The following is a 20,565-nucleotide window of genomic DNA, read 5'->3' as shown; positions in this document are numbered from 1 at the left end:
GCAGCTTGTATGTAAATCTGCTCTAATTGATCCTCTGGCTCCTCTAAGAGTGCCTGTAAGTAGCCAAACCCACTTTTTTTTCTCTATAAGGTTATGCAGGTGTGGCACAAAGTGGAGCTTTTTGAGTAAGTTGGGTGATCACCAGGAGCACTGTATCTGTGCAGGACCAGCAGCCTGCCTGGGTAAATGAGCTGTGAGTGATAGGCAATTGTGGGCAGAATATGGTGTTAGCACAGTTCAGGCTGTGCCCAGTCCTCCAATGGCTTTTTTAGCTCAGTGCTACAGCAGCACTACAGCTGTAGCATGGGATGTGTCCTAACACATGGAGAGTTGGCATTTCTCTATCTGGTGCATTCTGGGCAAAGATGATAGCTATTTTTTATACAGCTGATGCATTGGCTGGTCAGTGCTAGAGTAGTGGGAAGTGTGTAAGAGCACACTGTAGCAGGCTTTCTGGGACCTGACTTACAAGTCAAGTATTTATGTCATCCCATCCTCTGGAAAGAGGGAGGTGAAAGCACTGAAAGTAGTAGACCTCATAAAAAGAGACTACTTGTCTTGCCTTGTCTTCTAAATCCTTTTAGGAGCCACTCCCCTGTGAAGGAGAGTGACTGTGGAATGTTTGGCACTTTGCAGTAAGTACACTTAGCGTGGCCATGTTGTTTAACAAACAGAAGTTGTCCTCTTTCATTACAATTGGAGAAGCTAAGGAAAGCTGCTGGCTCCACATTCACACTGCCAGAGCCTACTGATGGCAGCAGGTTACTCCAACGAGCTTTGTAGCAATCACAGAGAACAAATTAGCACAGTGGTGCTGTTTGAAATACAAGTGCAGGGAAGGAAAAGAGTGAACTCCAGAATAGACAGCTACGTGTTTTGGGAAATGATTCACACGGTAGTGGCTGTGCATTTGTAAGTGGCTGTTGAAATGTGTTGCTCATAGGATTAGGAGATAAGTTGAGGTTTCAAGTGCTGATGAGAATGTTAAGAATATCCTCTACTGTAGTCACCCATGGACACTTGAGAGTTGGCTAACAAAGTGCCTGTGATCAGTCAACAGACAGATATGTGACATTATCTGCACAGGCCTATTTTGTGTGTTAGATTGTTTCCAATAATATAACTAATTTTTTGGTAAGAAGAGCTAAGTACTGAAAATAATACAGCCTTCATTTAGAAAACTTTCACTTCAAATAAATAAAAACTTTGTTTCATTTCACTTAATTCTGGGCTGCTGGTAAAATTTAATAATGCTCTGGGGTCATGTGTGGAAAAACATCAAACAGATATAATTATTCAGTTTCCCTTGACTAGCTCTGCCTCCTTCCCATCCAGCCGGCTGAAGTGCTAATTACATAAAAAGTCCCATCTGTTCTTTAACTTCTTCCATTGCTATGCTCTACATTGAGGTTTGGCTATGCCTTGGATTTTTCAACCAAAATGGGGAGAAAGAAACGTTGTGAAGCAATAAGCCTATTGTGTTTTGTAAGTCCATGATTCGTATCACTTTCATGGAAAGATTCACAAATGCTGAAAAAGCTAGCTGAAATCCTATTTTTCATTGTTTCCATGGTTGCACTCCAGAAGTTATTTTTTAGAGTCCTTGCGTTAGCAAGGTTTAACCATCATATGTGAAAGCTTGTATACTTTTCCATGGCTTTATGTACAAACCCATACCTGCATCAACTGAGAGAGATGGTAAATGAGAAATATTCACCTCCAAGCAAGCCCAGTGCTTTTAGCAAAGCTAAGTAAACATCAATTGTACTGTGAGGATTTAAATTGCAACATCGTTATTTTCTAGCTTAAAAGCCAAATGAACTTCCCAAGCAAAAACGTTTGTTCTTCTGGAGTAAGCATGGACTTTGCTTCATTGGATTACAACAAACACTTGTTTTGTCAGTAATATGCATAGTTTGTCACACCAATGTACTATTGCAACAACAGGGAAGATTACCAGCTCTTCATTTCAAAGTTTGAAAAAAGCCACATTTAAACGCACAAAAAATAGTTACACGTAAAATAATAATAAAATCAATTCTAAAAGGAGGCTTGTATTGTTGAATATATTTCCATCCCAAAATATCTCTCAGAATAAATCATGTATCATTTTTCTAGAAAGCCTGAGTTGATCATGTGCTCTCATTGTAGTGAAGTAACTGGCCGTGCACTAGCAGGAACACTGCAGCAGAGCCTGCTGACTTCTAATCCCTGTCTCAGAGAAGGAAAAAAAAACAACCAAACACCCCAGACTGCTCTGATAAAGCTATTTCCCAGAAGCAAGGAACAAACTCAGGTTCAGAACATACTTGTTGCAGTTTAAGAGAGTCCAGTGGCTTGACTGAGCACTGTGGAGTGTATTCCACAGGGGGAAAAAAATAACCCATAGGCAAGACAAGATGTGTGTCAGATACAAGAAATCATACATTCAGGGAAGTGAGCACACTTGCACACTAAATTAATAAATATACAGAGTTAGTGTGGGAACTAACTGTACAAAAATTAAACACAAATAAATGTCAGTCCTTGTTGCCTTTCTAGCCCAGAGGCTTTACAGAAAGCTCAACAAAAGCTGACCAGAGTTGTATGTGATTTTTAAGACTAATCAGATCTCTATAAGCAGCGTTGAAAGCGACAAGAATTAGGTCAAATTTTGAGTCTTCTGCAGCTTCAAACAGCGAAGTACAAAAGCTGAGGACAGATGCTGGAAAACCCAGAGCATCTGCTCTCGGTCACTGGTAGAGGAAGATCACAAACCCTGTCATAATTTGATCTGATTCAGTAAGACAGTCCTTAAGTAGTTATTCCCCAAGAAGAAAGACTGAAGATTAAGGCTGGTATGAAGTGATCTAATTGAAAGACAAGCTTTGAAAGCCAGTAAAGCTTAGGGAGGAGGCATGGGGAAGGAAGGGAGGAAGAAACTTAACAGGGCAAAGATCTCCCTTACCCACTCTGGCAGCTGATGAGGAGAATGAACAGTCTCTTGTTTGCTGCCATCAATCTTTCACTCCTTTTAGAAGACATACAGGAAGAACTCTGAAGATAATTCAAGTTACTGAAGAAGAGTTACTTCAGTCTTTTGAAACCACCTTATTTGCTGTAGAAAGGATCTAGCTGTTGACAAAGTGTCTTGCTGGATGGGCTGATGATAGACTGATCATCAGAGAACAGGAAAATGTGACAGATGCGTTTCATGTTACTCTTTCCTTGCCCGAGTCCAGAAGAGTTGCCTGGTTTTGGGTAGCTGGCACATGGATGGGCTGAATGGGGTCACAGAAACAAACTGGTGGGTGGGATTGCAGAGAGGAGTTTGTAGGACTGAGCTTGTGGAGGACCAACATATACCTAGGGAAGTAGTTAACAGAGTTACTGGGAAAATGGGAGATGGGCTATTTTTTTGCTGATTGGTGAAAGTACTCTAGGGACCTTGAGAGGACAACTGAAGAAGCTGTTGTTGTCTGAGGATCTCACTGCAGGAGAACCGTAAGATGATGTCCTGTCCTTTGCATAGTTCCGTACTATTGACTTCTCACCTGGGCATTAGGTTTTTTTTAAACACTAAAGTAATCTTACTAGAAAAAAAGAAAAGACAAGGGTTAGGGGAAAAAAAGAAGGCTCTAAAACTTAGCTGAAGATACTGAAAAAGAGTCTGATATGAGAAGTGAATGCATATGGAAAGAGAAACAGGAAAATGGGCCCCGTCTCTTGGTATCAAAAATAATTATTTGCTTTTACACAATAAAAAGGAGGATGAACAACAAGACATTTGATCCATTTGCCCAAATACTTGGAGTTTTCAATTCAAGGTAAAACCATAATGAATACTGAATAGGGTGTAGTACCACATCTGTGGTATGTTGGTGAAGAAAATGAACATTATCAGAAAAATGGCTCTTGCTAACTCCCTTTGTGTTACAGCAAGGTATGAGGTTGTTTCAGACTGAGAAAAATCTTGGAGACAGTTTGCTCCTTGAGCTTTTTAGGTAATTTTCATTATCATTTGCTTTCAGGAAGGAGGATGGGAATGAGGGCTAACTCTTGTCTTCAGGTGTTTCCAGCTGTGTGTTTTCAGTGATTACTTTTATGTGCTTACAGATGAGATGAGGTTTTGTGTGCTGTATTACCAGGGAGGACTTTCATACAGTGAAAATTTCAAAGGCTGCTATAACTTTTACTTCTAGGTTTATTCTTCTTTTCAGTAGCATTTTTTTTCCTAAAAGGTAGTCAGCTTTGTATAGTCCTCAAATAATAGTTTGCTAAATTCATTGCTTGAGTTTTATGTGGGAAATGAATGGAGAATATGTGTTAGCCAGTGAAGGAAGCTTGTATTGTTAATGTTTTTTACTGGTATTTACCCTCTTCAAATCCAAAATATTTTGAAAGACTAGCCAGATTTATAGAAACATCACTTTTTATGGAGACCACATATGGAAATGTTAATCCAAAGAGTGAAGTGGTGGTTGCAATAGAAACTGTGTTGTAACTGTAATCATACAAGTATCTGTTAATGCTGACACTAATAATAAAGTTTTAAGTTAGCTAGCAATGGGACTATGCATGCTGCTCCTTGGGCTTCTAACAAAAGCATTTTAGTGCAGAGTGAAGCCACTTATCTGTCATTTTTAAGGAAATGCTGAGCCTTATGTGTATAAGCTTATTCAGGTTTTTCTCTTTCTAAAGGCATTTTAAGTCTAACAAGAAATGTGTTGTTTTTTTAAAAAAAAAATTTAAAATCTGGATTTGTCTTTTAATCTGGAATATTTTTTTGCACATATGCAATGTGTCCATATCTTAGCATATTTAATACTCTTAGAACTATTGGGAAGGATGTTCATTAGAGAAGTCTTTGAAGCTTTTAATTTATTATTTCTTTTTAATTTTTGGGTAGTTGGTAGGGCATTTGGGGTAATACACTCATGTTTTGTTTGTTTTCTTTTTCAAAAATGTTCGCAACTCATTTTCCAGTCTATGTTGAGTGTTAAAAAGTCTTTTTACTAAACAGCATTGTTTTGCTCTGTCAGCTTATCAGAAATACTCAACAGAGCACCTGATCCTGTAGCCTTCAGAGGTGGAAATTGGCTCTCCTTCCACTGGTAGAAGAGCTTTGGTTTTTCATAGGTGATTGCCTTACATGAACAAAATGACAATTGGTTTGTTTGTTGCATGGGATAAAATACTGGGCCCTGATTTTGCAAGCTGTTTTAGATAAACCTGCAAGCTTGCATTAATAGCTTTTGCAGGGGTCATGAAAAAAACTGAGTAGGGTGAAATATATAAGAGTTTAGTCACTTATTATGGAGTAGCTTATTAAAACATAAAGTGACTAATGATCCCGCTAAATCTCATTATGTCGTTTTATGCTGTATCAAAGGAAGCAATTAAACAAAAAGGTGGTTGCCTCAGGTTAATTCTTGAAAATTCAGAGTATTTAATAGCTGGATTACAAAAAATGGTATCTTTATAATTTATATTGGATGCATCAAACCAGCAGTTAGCATGCTCTTTATTTACATAATGTCGAATTCCACAAATCTGATTAATTTGATGGATATATAATTACATAATCTGATATTTACAGACATTAGTTGGAACATGGAGATATCTCAGTATAATCTTGTATGTATCTACTTGCCCTTCTGTCCTTATGGCTAATGGTACAGTGTGATTTTTACATTAATTTGCAGTATTTAAATTACGATTTCTAAAAAAATTCTAGAAAGATTTATTAGAATATCAAAAGAAATAATCAGTTTTTACATGTTTCTAGTAACATCTTTTATTTTTCCATTGAAACTACATCCCATTGTTGGGTTAATGTGTTTTAAAATGGATTTTGCATATGACACCTGTGGTTGTAGCTGATAAAATATATTGTTAATGTTAGTGCCAGCAGTATGATGTGTTGTTGAATTCCTTCTGTGAGCATGTCAATGCCCAGCGGGACTCCTTCTGCAAGGAGGGCCAGTGTTTTACAGGGGGTCTGCAGAGCAATGAACCCACTTTGCTGGATTTTGTAGGAAGGGCTGTGCTTGAGGAGATAGGAGGATTTCCTTTTAGGAATGTAATTTAGTTAATTCAAATAAGTGGTCTAGTTAAGAGCATGCTTTCCAAGTCCTTTGTGTGCTGGAAAAAGAAAAATAATTGGTTTTGCTGATTGTTTATGCTGCAAGCTTGTTACTTAAAAAATCTAGTGTGTATTTAATGAGAACTAGTTAAAAGAACTTGTACTGTGATACAGTACCTCTGCTCACTCTGTGTCTGACTTCATGGAAAAGCTAGATGAAACGAGGATGGTTAAAGCAAAGACTAGGATAAGGTGAGTTAAAAAGATTGAATGTGAGACTTACAGCATTCCGGAAAAAAAGGAAGGATGGTACTAATAGAGATAAAGCAGAAGCAAAATACCTCAATGCATTTTGTTAATTTACAGCAGCAAGATTGGATTGGTGCAATGCTTGGTGTAGTATCATGAGCAGGCTCCAAATAATAGCAAAAAAACCTACAGTGCTGAGGCATCTCATAGATGATGCTGGCAAGTGCTGATTATGTGGGAGTAACATTTATCTGCTGGCATCTATAGCCTGCAAACATCAGCAGGAAAGGAGCAATTGAGTTGTTTCTGATAACTAGAAATAACAGTATAAAATTGAAGTATAGCAAAATTAGGCTTCATGTCCATAGAAAGCCTAAAGCCACATTCTCTTAATGTGAGAAGCTGCTTTGCAAAATGAGTAAAAGTCATTTTGTTACAATTGCTCAGAACTAGGATTGGATGATAAATCAATTATATGTTTTTAAATAAGTCATTTTTTAAAAAGTAGGATCCTCAATAGAGGCATAAAGGGAACGACTTAATGTCTCCACCATTATCTTAATTTCAGATTACAATAATACAGACCACGCCACCAGACTGAAAACTTATTAAATTGGAAACAAATGCCAAATATGCAATACTCATTGTTATTTATCTTCCTGTTGGTGAAAATGCTTTCTGATCCTCACGTGTGATGCAACAGAAGTGTTGTGAAGGAAGGATAGGTACTTAAGAAATTTGCAGTGAAATGAGGTACTGTGCAGAAGATGGGACTTTGGATCTCTGCTCCTGCTGATGGAGGTTGGGTGATGCTTGCTGTAGGTGTATGCCTTCTCATGCCAGGTGGGAGCAGTGGCTTCCTCCATTCCTCTCTGCAAGCTGTCAATTTGTTGTGTTTATTTAGGAGGTAGAATTTAAGAGTTAAAGAGAGGAGTTTTTTTGGTTGGTTGGGTTTTTTTGCTTTGAAATAGAATTACAGGCCTTTATCAGAATCAACCTCACGTTTGTATCTGTAGGAATCTTAATTAAATTCTCCTTGACAGTTTTAGCCCCAACTTCCTTGTCATTTTATTGACATCTGTTGAAGCTTACATCCTAGCTAGAATATCGCCCTCTGTCATCTTCAGTGGGTAAAAAATACAAGTATATGAAAATCTTGCCTGAGGTACAATTTCTTGCACCCTGGATTATTTTTAGACTTAAGTTATCTGGTTTGTTTTTCTAGGATCCCCACGCTGAAGAGTTTGAAGACAAAGAATGGACATTTGTCATAGAGAATGTAAGCTGGAATGTTTTTATAGTTGTTTCTTTTTGTAAATGTAAGATGTAATCATTTAAAAGATTAAGGCGTGTCCAAGTGCTGGAAAGGGCTTGAGGGAAATTTGAGCTGCTGAACCACAGTAAAGCCTTGCTCTGTAGTAGTACAGGCTTATAAAATAACCATGTTACGTTACAATTAAAATACAAGAGAGAGGAGTACTACACTACACTGCTTAAATGCCTTCTCTAAGCAGTCTTCCTTACATTATTTTGCTATGAGCAACACAGTAAAAACAAGTTAGAGCTGGGTTATGACTCATTGTTTTATGGGTTATGACACATTATTTTTCTATGAGCAGGGGAGTGAACAAGTCAGAGCTGGGTTATGACATCCGTACATCCCAAATGGCAGCACACCCTGCTGAATTTTGAATGCTACTCTTCAGCGAAGAGCGTATTTCATCATCTGTGTTTTATAGGTGAAAGAAATGTGGCAGGGTGGAGAGGTGGGACCAGACATGGTCACTTAAGGGAGGAGAAAGAGTCATGATGTGCTCCCCTGCTCCCCAAGATTGCAGTCTCTCTCCACAAGGCGGGAATTGTCTTGTGCACCCAGTGGTGGCTCCTGTGAAACCCTTGACTCCTCTGAGCAAAGGGCTCCCAGAATTACACAGAGAGCTGAACTCCTGAGGACTGTACAAATAACACAAATACCAGGGCATTGTATAGAGCAAGTGCTTCATTAAGTACTTTTTTCCTTTTCCTTTTCTGTGTTGGCCTGCAGCTTCCCTTCTGGGGCTGCTCAAGCTGAAGAATGGGGGGAGCTGCTTTACCTGAGGTTTCCTTGAAGAGGAAACTTCTTTTTGAAATATATTTCAAAGGACTGTGATATCAGGACAGTGTGTTTATCTCTCATTGATATATTTTCATTATGGACTGTTTCTCAGTAACATTATTTAATTTTTATGTTGTTTTTAAACAGAAAAATATTGTTCTTCTACTGAGTCATAGTAGGACAACACAGAACTGAAGTATGGGGAAGCAATGGAATGTGCATGTTATCTTTTTTGCCTAAAAATGCTGCCTTTTCTTTCTGGTCAACACCAGAAGCAATATGGATGTCCAAAGCTAAGGTCTACTTTGATTGCCAGTGGCTGAACATGTAAAAGGGCTGAAAGCAAAGTGCTTAATTTATATTTTTGTTTTTAAATGTCAAGTTTCTATTTTCATTTATGAAACTTATGAACACAAAACACAGTTTAATTGCCATTTCCTGGAGTTTCCTTTTCTTTCTTACTTGGTTTATTTTAATCAGGGAAGTCTCCATCACCAGTTGTCGCTGTACAAGTAACTCTGTATATAAAACAATGTTAGTGTGTTTCTCAGACAACTCCTCTGGGTATAGTTGGATTTCCTGTGACGTTGCAGAAGATCGTTTTTTCAGAAGTTTATAGTGGGTAGACTTCATGTCCTGCTTTATAACACATTGCTTTTTTTCACGTGTCATCATATGATCTATAGAAGTGGCAGTAGCACATCTGCTACAGGAGGTTCCCGCTCTCTGCCTCAAATCTTCTCTGAGCTGCAGAGAACGGTGGGAGGTTGCTTTGATTGCTGTGCCCCAAAATAATGGCTTCTGCTGAAACAGACAGTTCCAATATGTATCAGTGATGGAATAACCTTCTGTTATGTGCAAATTTACTCTTTACAACCTCAGTTATGCCAGTAGTTCATCCTAGAAGAACTAGGATTGGATTAGAAGATACATCAATATTATCCTTATAATAATAAATTTAATAAATAGCTTTACTGCAAAAATTATTGAAACGTGAAGCAACTATAAAACTTATTGCTTTCAATCTCTCTCTCTCTCTTTTTTTTTTTTTTTTTTTTTTAAATCCCCTTAAGATGAAACATCACTGAGAGCTGTAGATCCTGCCCAAAAAAATCCGGTCTGCAAATACACGTGAAGATACGGAGCAACTCTTTTCCAAGAGTAACAGCTCCACTTAGTGGTGGATATGTTCATCTGTTCGAGCAAGTAACAGATGCTCCAGCGGCTGGTTCACATTTCAGAGCACAGAACAGCTGCTTGTTAAAAATCTGGGAGCAGGGGTGAGACAGGAGGTTGATCTCCTCCCTTCCTGAATTGTTGATATTTACCCCTTTCAGGCTTAACATATGGTTTTCCTGGTTTTAAAAGAATATCTTTATCTGAACTTGACAAGGATAGATAATATTTGAGAAGTGTGGAGACATTTACAGTCCTTTGGGGGCTTTTCATTTTTATCTAAGTATGTCCTCTGCCCTCAAAGGTTTTGCCCTCCTCTTTGGTTAGCAACACTCAGAATGCAAAATACTGAAGCCTGAAAAGCTTATGGATGTTCTTTCATTATGATGCAATCTGGATTCTGCCAAAAAAAAAAAATCTGAGCTTTTATAAAATTACTGTTAAAATTCAATCTCCAAAATAATTTTTTAATGCTACAGTGTGGGTAAGTGAAGGTCAGCTAAAAGAGATAGTGGATATTTGATGCCTCTGCTGACAGGTACTACCAAATTCAAAACAAGATTATTCTGGGCTTTCAGAGGAATTTTTAAGTAGCAGTGGGGTGATTTGTGCAAAATAACCACACTGTAAATTAAAATTAAGCAAGATACTTGATTTTTTGGTGGGTTGTTTGCTTTTTTTCTTGTTTTGAGTTTGGGCTTTTTTTGTGTTGGTTTGTGTTTTGTTTGGGGTTTTTTTTTAATCCTTCAAGTACACATACTTTGTGATCCATCACTGTGGTTATTATAGGACTTTTTTTCTAATTGTATTTTTAATGTCTTAGTCACTCTGTCTTTTTATTCTAGTAAGTGAACCTTTGTCATCTACTGTATGTCTAATCCATAAGTAATTAAATCATAGTGCAGTTTCTTAATATTTAAATTTTGTTATTTATTTTCCATTGTCTTCTTCCTTCACAGCTGTGTTCTTTGTATATTTACTGCTAACTTTCTTGTCTCAAATTTCTTCTTTGATTAACTGCACTCTGTGTATTTGATTGTCTGGGTTTTCTTCATGAGGCAGTTCTTAGAGTTGTCTTGGGTCTTGTGCTCTTATGAATAATAATATCAGATGTTCAGATTGGCTGTTGCAAATGGGAGAGGAAGAAATTAATAGCTAAGAATAAGACTTACCCATCTGTGAAGAAGTAATAGGCTTTCAAAATCTTACAGATTGACATTAGTTTATTTTGTCTATTCACTATAGAGCACAAGGACAGTTGTCTTCCATTTAAAAATATATGCAACTTGCTCTAGTAAGTGATCTTTCTCTCTCATTGCTCCTACCAGTAATTTGAACGTGCTGTTTCCATGCTTGGTTCCTTTCACTGTCTGAGCTCTAATTTCCAGTGTTAATATGTTCAGTGTTAAACTTCTGATTTCTCTTATGAATTGTGTTCTCAGGGTTTCTGGTGTATCAGTGCTCAACAAAGAGCTTCTGCGTGGCAAAAGGCTCTATAGGTACCAGGGAAAACTCTCACAAACAACATGAATATGAATGCCTCCATCAAACTTTCTGCAGGGTTTTACATGTTACAGCCACAGACAACAGATTCTTCTTTCTGTGTGGCTGGAGGCTCCCTCCTTTCTTCTCACCTCTGACTAATCAACCTCAATAATAAGATAGTCGTTACACAGGGGATTTTGTTTCCCTTGATTGCATTAGTAAATCATTAGCATTCTCTATCTAAGGACTCATTTGTGAGTGTTCAGTGACCTGCTCTGTTCATGCTGACCATTGCTTTCAGGGTCTACTAGTGCCCAACTCTGCCTCGACACCGTCAGCTGCCTGGGAGAAGCAGTGCCCAGAATTTCCAGGGTATTCTTATACTGAGATCATGGAAACTGAACTCGATTCGCCATCTGTCCTTTCTAGAGAGACTTCCAAAATGTTTTGATGTTCCTTTTTCGACCACTGTTTTTAACAGTGCCTTTTTGAATATTAAGGTAATGGCTGGTGAAGAAAACCATGCCAACGTTTCAGCTTTGGCAGTGATTTACATCCTCTGTGAGACGCATCCGTGCTTCCAGGAATTTTAATACTTAACCAATGAGGGTATTCTAAGTGGCTTCTCCAGAAATACACGCCCAACAAAGCTGAGCAAAAAGGGGTTAAGTGTTTGCTGTTTGTCCTATCCTACAGCACACAGCTATAAAAAAATAACAAGTTTAAGCTGAAAAATTAAATCTGTATTTTTTCTTTTGTCTATTGCTCTTGCATGGCTTCAGAAACCCTAACCTGAAAGGAGTTCTGAACTGGCCTATGCTCACATGTGAGCAAAGCCTCAAAAAAACCCAAACATTAGAAAAAGTTACAGAACATTTGATGTAAATTAGATCAATTTTATTGTTACAAGTGCATTGGGTTTTTGTTACACCCCCCAGACCCTTTGAAATACTGTTATGGTAGCTTATGATTATTTCTCATTTTGAATGCCCTAAATTGTGTTATATCACTTACAGGTTTGGAGAGATTCTTTCCCTTTCCTAAAATGCCCATCTGTTATTTTTAGGCATGGTAATACAACTAGAAGTGACAAACAATGTGAAAGTAATGAGTAAAAGAAGATAGGTGGACAGGATGTAGAAATTAGTTGGTTTCTAGTCTTAAAGCTGACCAATTTTAAATGTGATAAAGTAAAATGAGGTATTAACAAGCTAGGTTTTAATCAGATACAGCTCTGAACACTTTGTTTTCCAAATGAGGCTTTTCAAGAAATAGCATCTCATTTTAATTTGTACTGTAATTAGCCCATAATTTTGGTAAAATCAGACTTTAAAGCAGGGTGTTTAATTCCCTTCTACTACATCAGTGCTGTAGTAGAAGGCACTAACTTTACAAGAGCAAGTTTTCTTTTGCAACAGATTAAAAGCCCAGCTCTAGATGTCAACTCTTCCCACCTGTTTCTGGGCATAAAAGTTGGGAGGCAAATGCCAGCATAGCATAGTGAATTGAAATTCTGAGTACTGTCAACACTGTTTGCAGAAAGAACCTGGGGAAAAAGACTTGCATGTGGAATAAGATGATTCCTTATTTGCTGATCACTCACTATACCAGAACTTATTACAAAATCTTGGCTATCTCTTCTAGTGCATCTTTGTAGCATGTGGAAGCTTAAGTCTAAATTGGCTATTTGCTTTATTTAAGAAAAAATAACAAAAAAAGCCCTATCATTTGTTTAGTATTTTCTGCTTAAAATAAATTTGTGGCTTAAAATAAAAACCAACCAGGTAAGCCTTTTTCTGAATTAAATGTCTGCATTTAATACATTTAGAATAGAAAGCTCATAGTTCAGACATGCTTTCCTGGTCTTTTAATTCCCCTGTCATATTCTGCTGTATGTGATTATGTGAACTGTGACTGTCTGTGTAAATTAGGCTGGCTATTCTGGTCTAGATATAGCTAGGAATTAAATGCTGCTTTGTCAGCCATCTCACTCTTGCACTGCTTTAAATGTAATAGAGAATCAGAAAACTTGCTTTACTTTTAGTTTTTGCTTACATTAAATATTTAGCACTTTGTTCTAGTTGAAAAATCACTGAGATTAGGGTCTTGGAGCAAAACTTGTGGAAATCGTCATCTTGATTGGCTGCTCTGGCTCTGAAGGAGACAGGGTAGCAAATCTTTCTAGGAGGCCTGATCCTGTGTTTTTCCAGTAACACCTCACTGTTTCCTGTGTGCAGCACAACAGCATTTATGTGCAATTTTAACTGAAAGTAGAGTGTGCTCAGAGGCAGGGTCTCAGCTCTGGTAAGGAGAGGGAGAGATGCTGTGTGCAGAGTGACTCACCCCATTTTAGGGTGTCTGGGAGAGGGTGAGTGTCCTCATTGTCTGCACCAACACTACAGGGGTCACTTGCTTAAACAACACCCTTAGATCTGGCACTTTCCTTGCAAATGAGAGAAGATAATGGAAGCAGAGTGTACACTTGAGTTCTGCTGAAGAAGTTTTACACCAAATGTTGTAGGGATGAGTAAGTTACCACCTGTACTTAGTGCAAGCATTGCATGAGCAAGGGGAGTATGAGTGTTTTCCCCTCTGTGCTCTGACACACCAGTGGTCCTGGTTTGAGGTCAGGGTTGTGAGGGCAAGTGCTATGTAAGCTTTTCTGAGCAGCTTTGTCAATTCATTTCTATTCTGTACAACCTGTACAACCCTCACATCCCCACGCAAAGCTTGACAGTTGCTTGAAATGGTGTTCACTTCTGCTGTGTTACTTTATAGTCTGCAATGAATGTTTTACTTCTGACCAAAACAAGACTGTGCACAGATCACCTGAAATTGGGGCCACCACTACTCCTTTCTATCATTAATACATAATAATCTATTAAACTAGAGCTGTGAGATGACCAAAATCTTACCTTAATGAGAATTTTAGATTAATTGTTGAATGACCTTTTCATATCTAGTTAAGTTTTTACACTTTTAATTCCTTATTTATCTTGACATAGTAAAATAGAGTATGAAATATAATTCCATCCAATTCTTTTCTACTGTGACTTTTTTGAAAACAGTTATGACAGTTTTCTTTTGTTCTTTGATCTTCATCTCCCAAACGAAATGCAGTGCCCAGACTGTCCTTTAAATAATGTTGTTTCTGATGCTGTGTTAATAACTGCACTACGTGGATCTGTATCAAATATAATTTGGCAGATGATACAGCAGTTTTGAAAACTAAGTCACAGAATTTAAATTTTAAATTTTCTTAAAAAAAAGGAGACATCTTATTTTCTGATATTTATCCTACAATTGGATGAGAGGATCTTGCAAAAGGAAGATGGAGACAGGAGGCTGCTGGGCGTTGCGCAGAACAGCCTGGATATTACGCTCCAGCTTTTTAAGCTCAGTGGGTGCAGTACACTGTAACATTTACAGTGGAGTGAGTTGGATAGAGTATGATTTATATGGTTATTATTGATTGACAGTAGTAAAGTACAACTGTTTTCTAAATTACTACAAGACTTTGTTTAGGTTTTGGGGAGGGTTATTTCCTGCTAGAAGAATGTCTCTTGTATAGATGAGTCTACTGTGCAAGATCAGAGTTGCTATCAGTGGGTATTCTTTGCCAGCTGGAGGGAGGAAGCTGATAAACAAGACAGATAGCTTTGGAAACAAACCTCTAATACTGCATTAAGTATGTTTAAAACCAGCAGTGTGTTTCAGCCACTCTTAGCATATGTTTATTCATAGAAAATCGGCAGTAAAATACACTTGCTAGTGCACACGAGACAGAGTCTGCATGAGGTCGTTTCTCTTTCAGACATCAAATACAGAAGAGTGTCTTGGTAATTGTTTTACAGTGGGGTTCTAATCATACTCTAGGTGTAAGCGGAGCTGAGCAACTTGCCTTTTAATAGAAAAGTATTTGCTTTTAAGCTTGTTCATCTTGCCACGTTATTCTGGTTTTATGTCTCAGTGTGCTGTTACATTTGCATACAGTCACGGATATGTGTTTGCTCTTGATGCAGTTCAGAATATCATTATGTAAAGTGCCACCGTCTGGGGCAATATTATGATGGATAAATCTCATTTTTGACCTGGTAGCTGTATGGTGTTAAAACAGCATATGTTGCAGCCATGTAGTTCAAAATATTCAGAGTGGAAAATGGAAAAAATGGCAATGCATTTAATGAAAACTATTTTTGACATAAGTCACCTTCAAAGGCAGATAATCTGGGAGTCCAATGGAATATATTGGCTGATTTGAGATAATACCTTGCAATTGCATGAGCTCAAGGTACGGAAATACATGTCAAAAAAGAATTAAAATATCCATTATTGTGTAAAAAGTAGCTCTGCATTAAGTAACTGGATAGGATTGTACATGCAAGCAGTTGTAATTTAAGTCAGAGCATATTATTTAAAAATAGTGGCCACCAGCAGAACAGTAGCCAGCTGACAGAAAAATAAGAGTTCTGGCTTCTTGAAAACCTTTGTTATTAGGAAAACCATCTGGCAGTGTGATAGCACTGAGTGTTATTGCCTTCAGCCTCTTATCTTTGGTTGTTAGCTGTCTTAATAGAGTTTAATATAATGGAAATTAATTGACCTCCATAACTTAATTGATGCAGTTTCATTCAGGGTTTTCCCCTCCCAGCGTGTTCTTCATTCTGAATTGATACTGCACCGTCATATTGCTTTTTTTCACATGAAGTTTCTCCTTCCTCATTGTTTTGCATTATCTATGTCTGGGCCAAATTCCTTCTTGAATTTTGACAGGCAGCACAAATTAACTTTTTCTGGTTTAGCTTAAGTGTGGTGGCAACCTGAGATGAGGCTGGAAAGATTACATGAATAAAGTGCCATAAAGTGACGTCTTGCACCTCTTCAGTATTTTCTGTGGTTCCATATAAATGCATAGCATAAATATAAGATAGTTAAATAGTAATATTTCTGCTTCTGATACGTTTTATGTCCTTTTTGGGAGTGTAGCAGGTTTGCAGAATGGCAGGCACATAATGCATGCCAGGCTATAGAAATTTATTTTAATGTCCTGTGGTGCACTGCCCAAAATAGGAAACTGCCAGGTCTGGTTCTGAGGGCTTTGCCTGCTATAAATAAACCAACTTACTAGTTTTCAGATTTTTTCTTTAAAGGCCCCTCAGTTTTTGCATGTAGTTTTGATGATTTATACCATAAGAGCTTTTTGCTTAGCAAGGCATAACAATGTGGAAAACTCTCTAAAGCTTTACTCCCTAAAGCAAAAAAACCTCTACAAAGCAGTCACCAGTTGCAGGAAGGCACAGCATAAAAAAATCAAAGAATGTGTACAACATTTTCCAAATCAGAAGCAGCACTGAAAATTATGTTAACAATTATCTCTTCACTTTGTCTGTAAAGTAGATACCTGAAATGAAAAATTAATTATATTTGCATCTTTTCTGATGAAGAGCAAGAAGTTACTTGGAATTAGAGATTTGTTAGTGCTTTCCATGTTTCAGGGCTAAATAAATTCAGAAAAGAATACAGGAAGAACACAGAAATCAGTTGCCATCAAAATCTTACTCCAACGAAATCTTAGACATTTTCACCTCTGTCCCCCAACTCTGGGTTATTGTTCTGGTTTTATTTTTTTCCCATCCCTATTATTTTGTTATTCTCTGTCCTTTAATATGTCTTTGCATGAAAATAGAAGGGCAAGACCCAAGAAATAGCCAATGTTGCTGCATAAGAAACTGTTGTCTGCAACAGAAAGGCAAGACCAAGAGAGACTGTATGGGTGGGTGACATGGGCAGCAGAGAATGCAGGAGCAGAGAGAATGAGCTGTAGCTGGGCCAAGGTGGAGTAAGAGCGAGGAAAATGCTCTTGTAGAATTAGCTCCAGGAAGTGCCAAAACCCTGAATGATAGTGGCATCAGGTGCTTGCTTCCAGGAGTTGCCGCAGGAAGGAATGTGGTGAGTTAGGGGGAATTTTGTCTATATGTTTGCCAATGAAAGGACAAAACAGGAGTATTTGGAAAATAACCCTAGAATCTGTCAGCAAAGAATTAGTATAAAATTTATGTGATTGTTGTTCCATGAATCATCTGTATAAATCTTCCCCATAATTAGTCTTAGTTCATATTATATCACTTTAATTATACATTATAACCAAATAAACTCATTTATTAGGAAAGATTTGAGGTATTAAATAAATAGACTGCATAAATAACTAGTGTGGATGCTGTTGAGTAAGGGTATTGTCTCAAAGGATATTTGAGATCTGTGGATCGATTTGGGTGTTTCACCTGGACTTGGTGAAATAGTTCTAGCTTTTATGCAGCCTACTTCATCCCAACCTCTGCAGTCTCCCCTTTTGGATGAAGCAGCCATCTACTGTGTTATGGAAACCTCTCTCTCTCTCTCTCTTTCTGTTTTTTTTGTTGTGGGTTTTTTTGTGGTTTTTTTACATTTTTATTTCTGTAACTCTTATGTAGTGTGCGATACTTTGGGAAGTGGCTTAGTGTCTTTTCGGTTGGTTCTTGGTAATTTCTTAATGGGCTTTTTTCTTGTCTCTAGCTCAGTCTTTGGAAGCTTGTGTACAGGTTTCCTGTGGAGGGTCTGTGTTACAGACCTACTAGAGTGAGCAAGTGTAAGGGGAACGCAGGAAGTGTGAAGTCAGTCATGAGGGAGAACATGGGGGATTTTAATGGCTGGCCTCTTTCTGCATTACAAGTTCCAATTGTCTTTGGTCCACCACATGAGTGTTGCTTTGCAGTTGATGAAAATTTATTATTGGTCTTCACACACGTGCATTGTAACTGTATGCTTCCTCAGAGCAGCTGTGGTAGGCATCCCAAATTATGAGTGGCTGTCTGAGCTGGTAGCAGGTTGTATAGACAGACCAGATGTGGGAACACGGCTGCTAGTTTTTGGGCAGATGGGAAGGTCTCAGAAGAATTCAGACCTCATTTGCCTTGAGCATTTCTTGAACATGGACTTTTCTCTGTCACTAACACAGGAATAATATGGTTGAAGTTACATCCTGAAAAGATCAGCAGTTGTGCTGGTGTGGTAATGGCTGTTCAGCTTTTTATACTATCATGTCTAGCTTCATCAGTACATTTGAATCATATTTTCTTGATCCTTTCTTTGCAAGTTATTTTAAGTGACAGCTGAGTTTCTGGAAGTCGTGGTGTGGATGGCCATGATCTGGTGAGACACAACTGGGTAATATTCAGTCTCATTTAATTCCCACCAAGCAAAACTCTGCTGTGTCCCATGGCACATGCAAAACTTCTTTCCTACAATAGCAAAGTTGCTACAGTTTTTATGGAAAGGAACCCTTCTTTTTCATTGGAAAAATCTGTCTCAGTGCACTGAAAAGTGTGTTTGGTTTGGTATAGTTTGGTTTTAGTTGGTTGGTTTTTACCTGCCAGGTAGGGCTGAGTTGGAGTAATGGACTGTGGTTTAGAGCTGATAGTATATGTATTAGAAGAAAATGGTTAAATATGAAATGGGTTTTGACTACGGAGTATTTAATCTGTAAAGGCCAATTGTTTGGGTCAGATTGAACGCTTGTGTGGGAGAACGAACTATCAAGTCATCTTTACTTCAAATTATGGAGTAATGCTGGAGATACCCATCACTATCATTGCAGCAAAAAGCTCTCACATCATCTTCAAGCTCAGTATGAGTATGAATTAACAAGTAATCTGTAACTCAGTTTAATTTGAAACTGGGTGTGGTAGCACAAGTAATTCTATTTATTCTTCCCATCTGCTGTGAAACCCTCACCCTCCAGCACCTTTCTCTTGCCCATGCCAGTTGGGAGGCTTTTTCAGAAGTTATTAAGGTTGTTCTTAGCTTGTCCTCCAGTGCACACTGATGAGTAGCTGAACACTTGATGGCCAAAACAATCCTGGAGCCTGCTGACCCATATGGTCAAAGATCGGGGTGGTGCTGGCTGCTAGGCTGAGCCTTAGAATTTAAAAGGAAAGAAATGAAAGTCTGTGGGACCACCATATGCCAGAATCTAATTTTTTTCCAAAAGCTTTATATTATGGCAGAGTTTAATCCACCCAGTATAGTGTGTCCTGGTGAAATCCCTTGCAGAACACTAACTTTGCATAACGCCGGTAGTGTGCTACAACCACTTGATGGCACCCTTTGATTTGGTACCTACCTCATTAGCCGTAGCATAGCGCAGTGTAGCTGTAGTATTTGTAATGGAATAACACGTAAGAACTAAAGACTGCAAGGTATCTGGATAATGTAGACATGAAATGAATGAAACAGCAAGGCTAAGCTTTCCTGACCCTTCATGAGAGAATAGATGAAAAAAGGAAGAATAAGCTATTGTGCCGAAGGGAGATGATGAAATTCAAGATCCACACACATAATCTCTGGCTCAGCCTCTGAAATGTTAATCCCTGGGTAGAATTATTTGAGCTGTAGATTGCAATTTATCATCAAAATGGCACTGTGTCAAACAATACTTCTTGTATGTGTGATGTTTAGAACTATCCAATTTTAATATAAAATGGTTCACAGAGCACTAACATTTAAGTAGCAACTCATTAAGCTCTGGATGGTTTTGCTCATTTCTCTAGATTTGTGGTAGTTGTGTACATTTCTATTCCATAGATGACTCTTAGAATCTTTTACTAGCCATATCATATATTTTAGGGAATTATCTGTTTTGATCTGAGCAGTGACAGGTTATGGGACTGCTTAATAGTAAATGTAACACAAAGTGATCTGGGATGTTTATTTTGAGCTGCTCACTTAATTTTTACAATTAACAAATCTGCCCAAATTTGCTGATGGCTTAAAAATCCCCAGGATTTGAGATTAATGTTGTGCAAACAATTATTTTGAGGTTACTGATTTTTTTTTCTCACTATGTTATACAAGCTGGAACACCCTTCAGGTTTTTCTTCCCTTGCTTTTAAAGTATTACAGTAGAGGGGGTAGAAAAATTACCATCTCAGTAAGGATAAAATTTTCTGCCCTTAAGTTCAGCCCTTCTTCTTCATAAATCTTAGTAACTCTGTTACTGAAAGTAAAAGATCCAGTACCTTGAGAAAATGCAATTAGGATAGGATGAACACAGCCTACATAGTTTCTGAAATGTAGAAATGTGTGAAACAGCACAATTATTAGATATGCTATGTATTTTAAGTCTTACAAATATGTATTTAGAAATATGAACTACACTTTTTTCCCCTGGCACTCATGGCTTGTTTGAAAATCACCATGTAGTTTTATTGTTACAGCAAAGCTCAATGTGTTTTAGTGTATATTAGTGAATTCATTTATCTGCATTTATTTTTAAAGGTGCCTATATAGAAATGTGCAATTAAATCGTGTAAGGCTTTTGCAAATACAAAATACTTAAAATAGGGGTGGGGGTTGCTTCATGACTCGCCTTTTTTTTTGCCTGGAGAAGGTGAGAGACTGAAGGAAGGGAGGAAGCTGAGTGTAAACCTTGCCAGCCTGGCAAATCATAATTCCTCTGTAG

General features: G+C 37.9%; 1 protein-coding gene across 13 annotated transcripts in view; it reads left to right on the top strand.

The window, feature by feature from the left end:
* The window catches only part of EHBP1 (EH domain binding protein 1), a 231,612-nt gene that overhangs the window by 50,561 nt on the left and 160,486 nt on the right, over positions 1-20,565 (top strand). For 12 of the 13 annotated variants that reach the window (XM_051616178.1, XM_051616181.1, XM_051616171.1 and 9 more), the window contains exon 5: positions 7,539-7,592. The exons of the other annotated variant lie outside the window; for it this stretch is intronic. In XM_051616178.1, the coding sequence (XP_051472138.1) occupies positions 7,539-7,592 (54 nt within the window). The remainder of the gene's footprint in view (positions 1-7,538; positions 7,593-20,565) is intronic. 13 annotated transcript variants of the gene reach the window in all.

The sequence above is a fragment of the Apus apus genome, chromosome 3, assembly GCF_020740795.1.
Source record: "Apus apus isolate bApuApu2 chromosome 3, bApuApu2.pri.cur, whole genome shotgun sequence".
Lineage (NCBI taxonomy): Eukaryota > Metazoa > Chordata > Aves > Apodiformes > Apodidae > Apus > Apus apus.
Note: the sequence above shows the minus strand (reverse complement) of the source record. Positions and strands in the feature narration are given on the sequence as shown.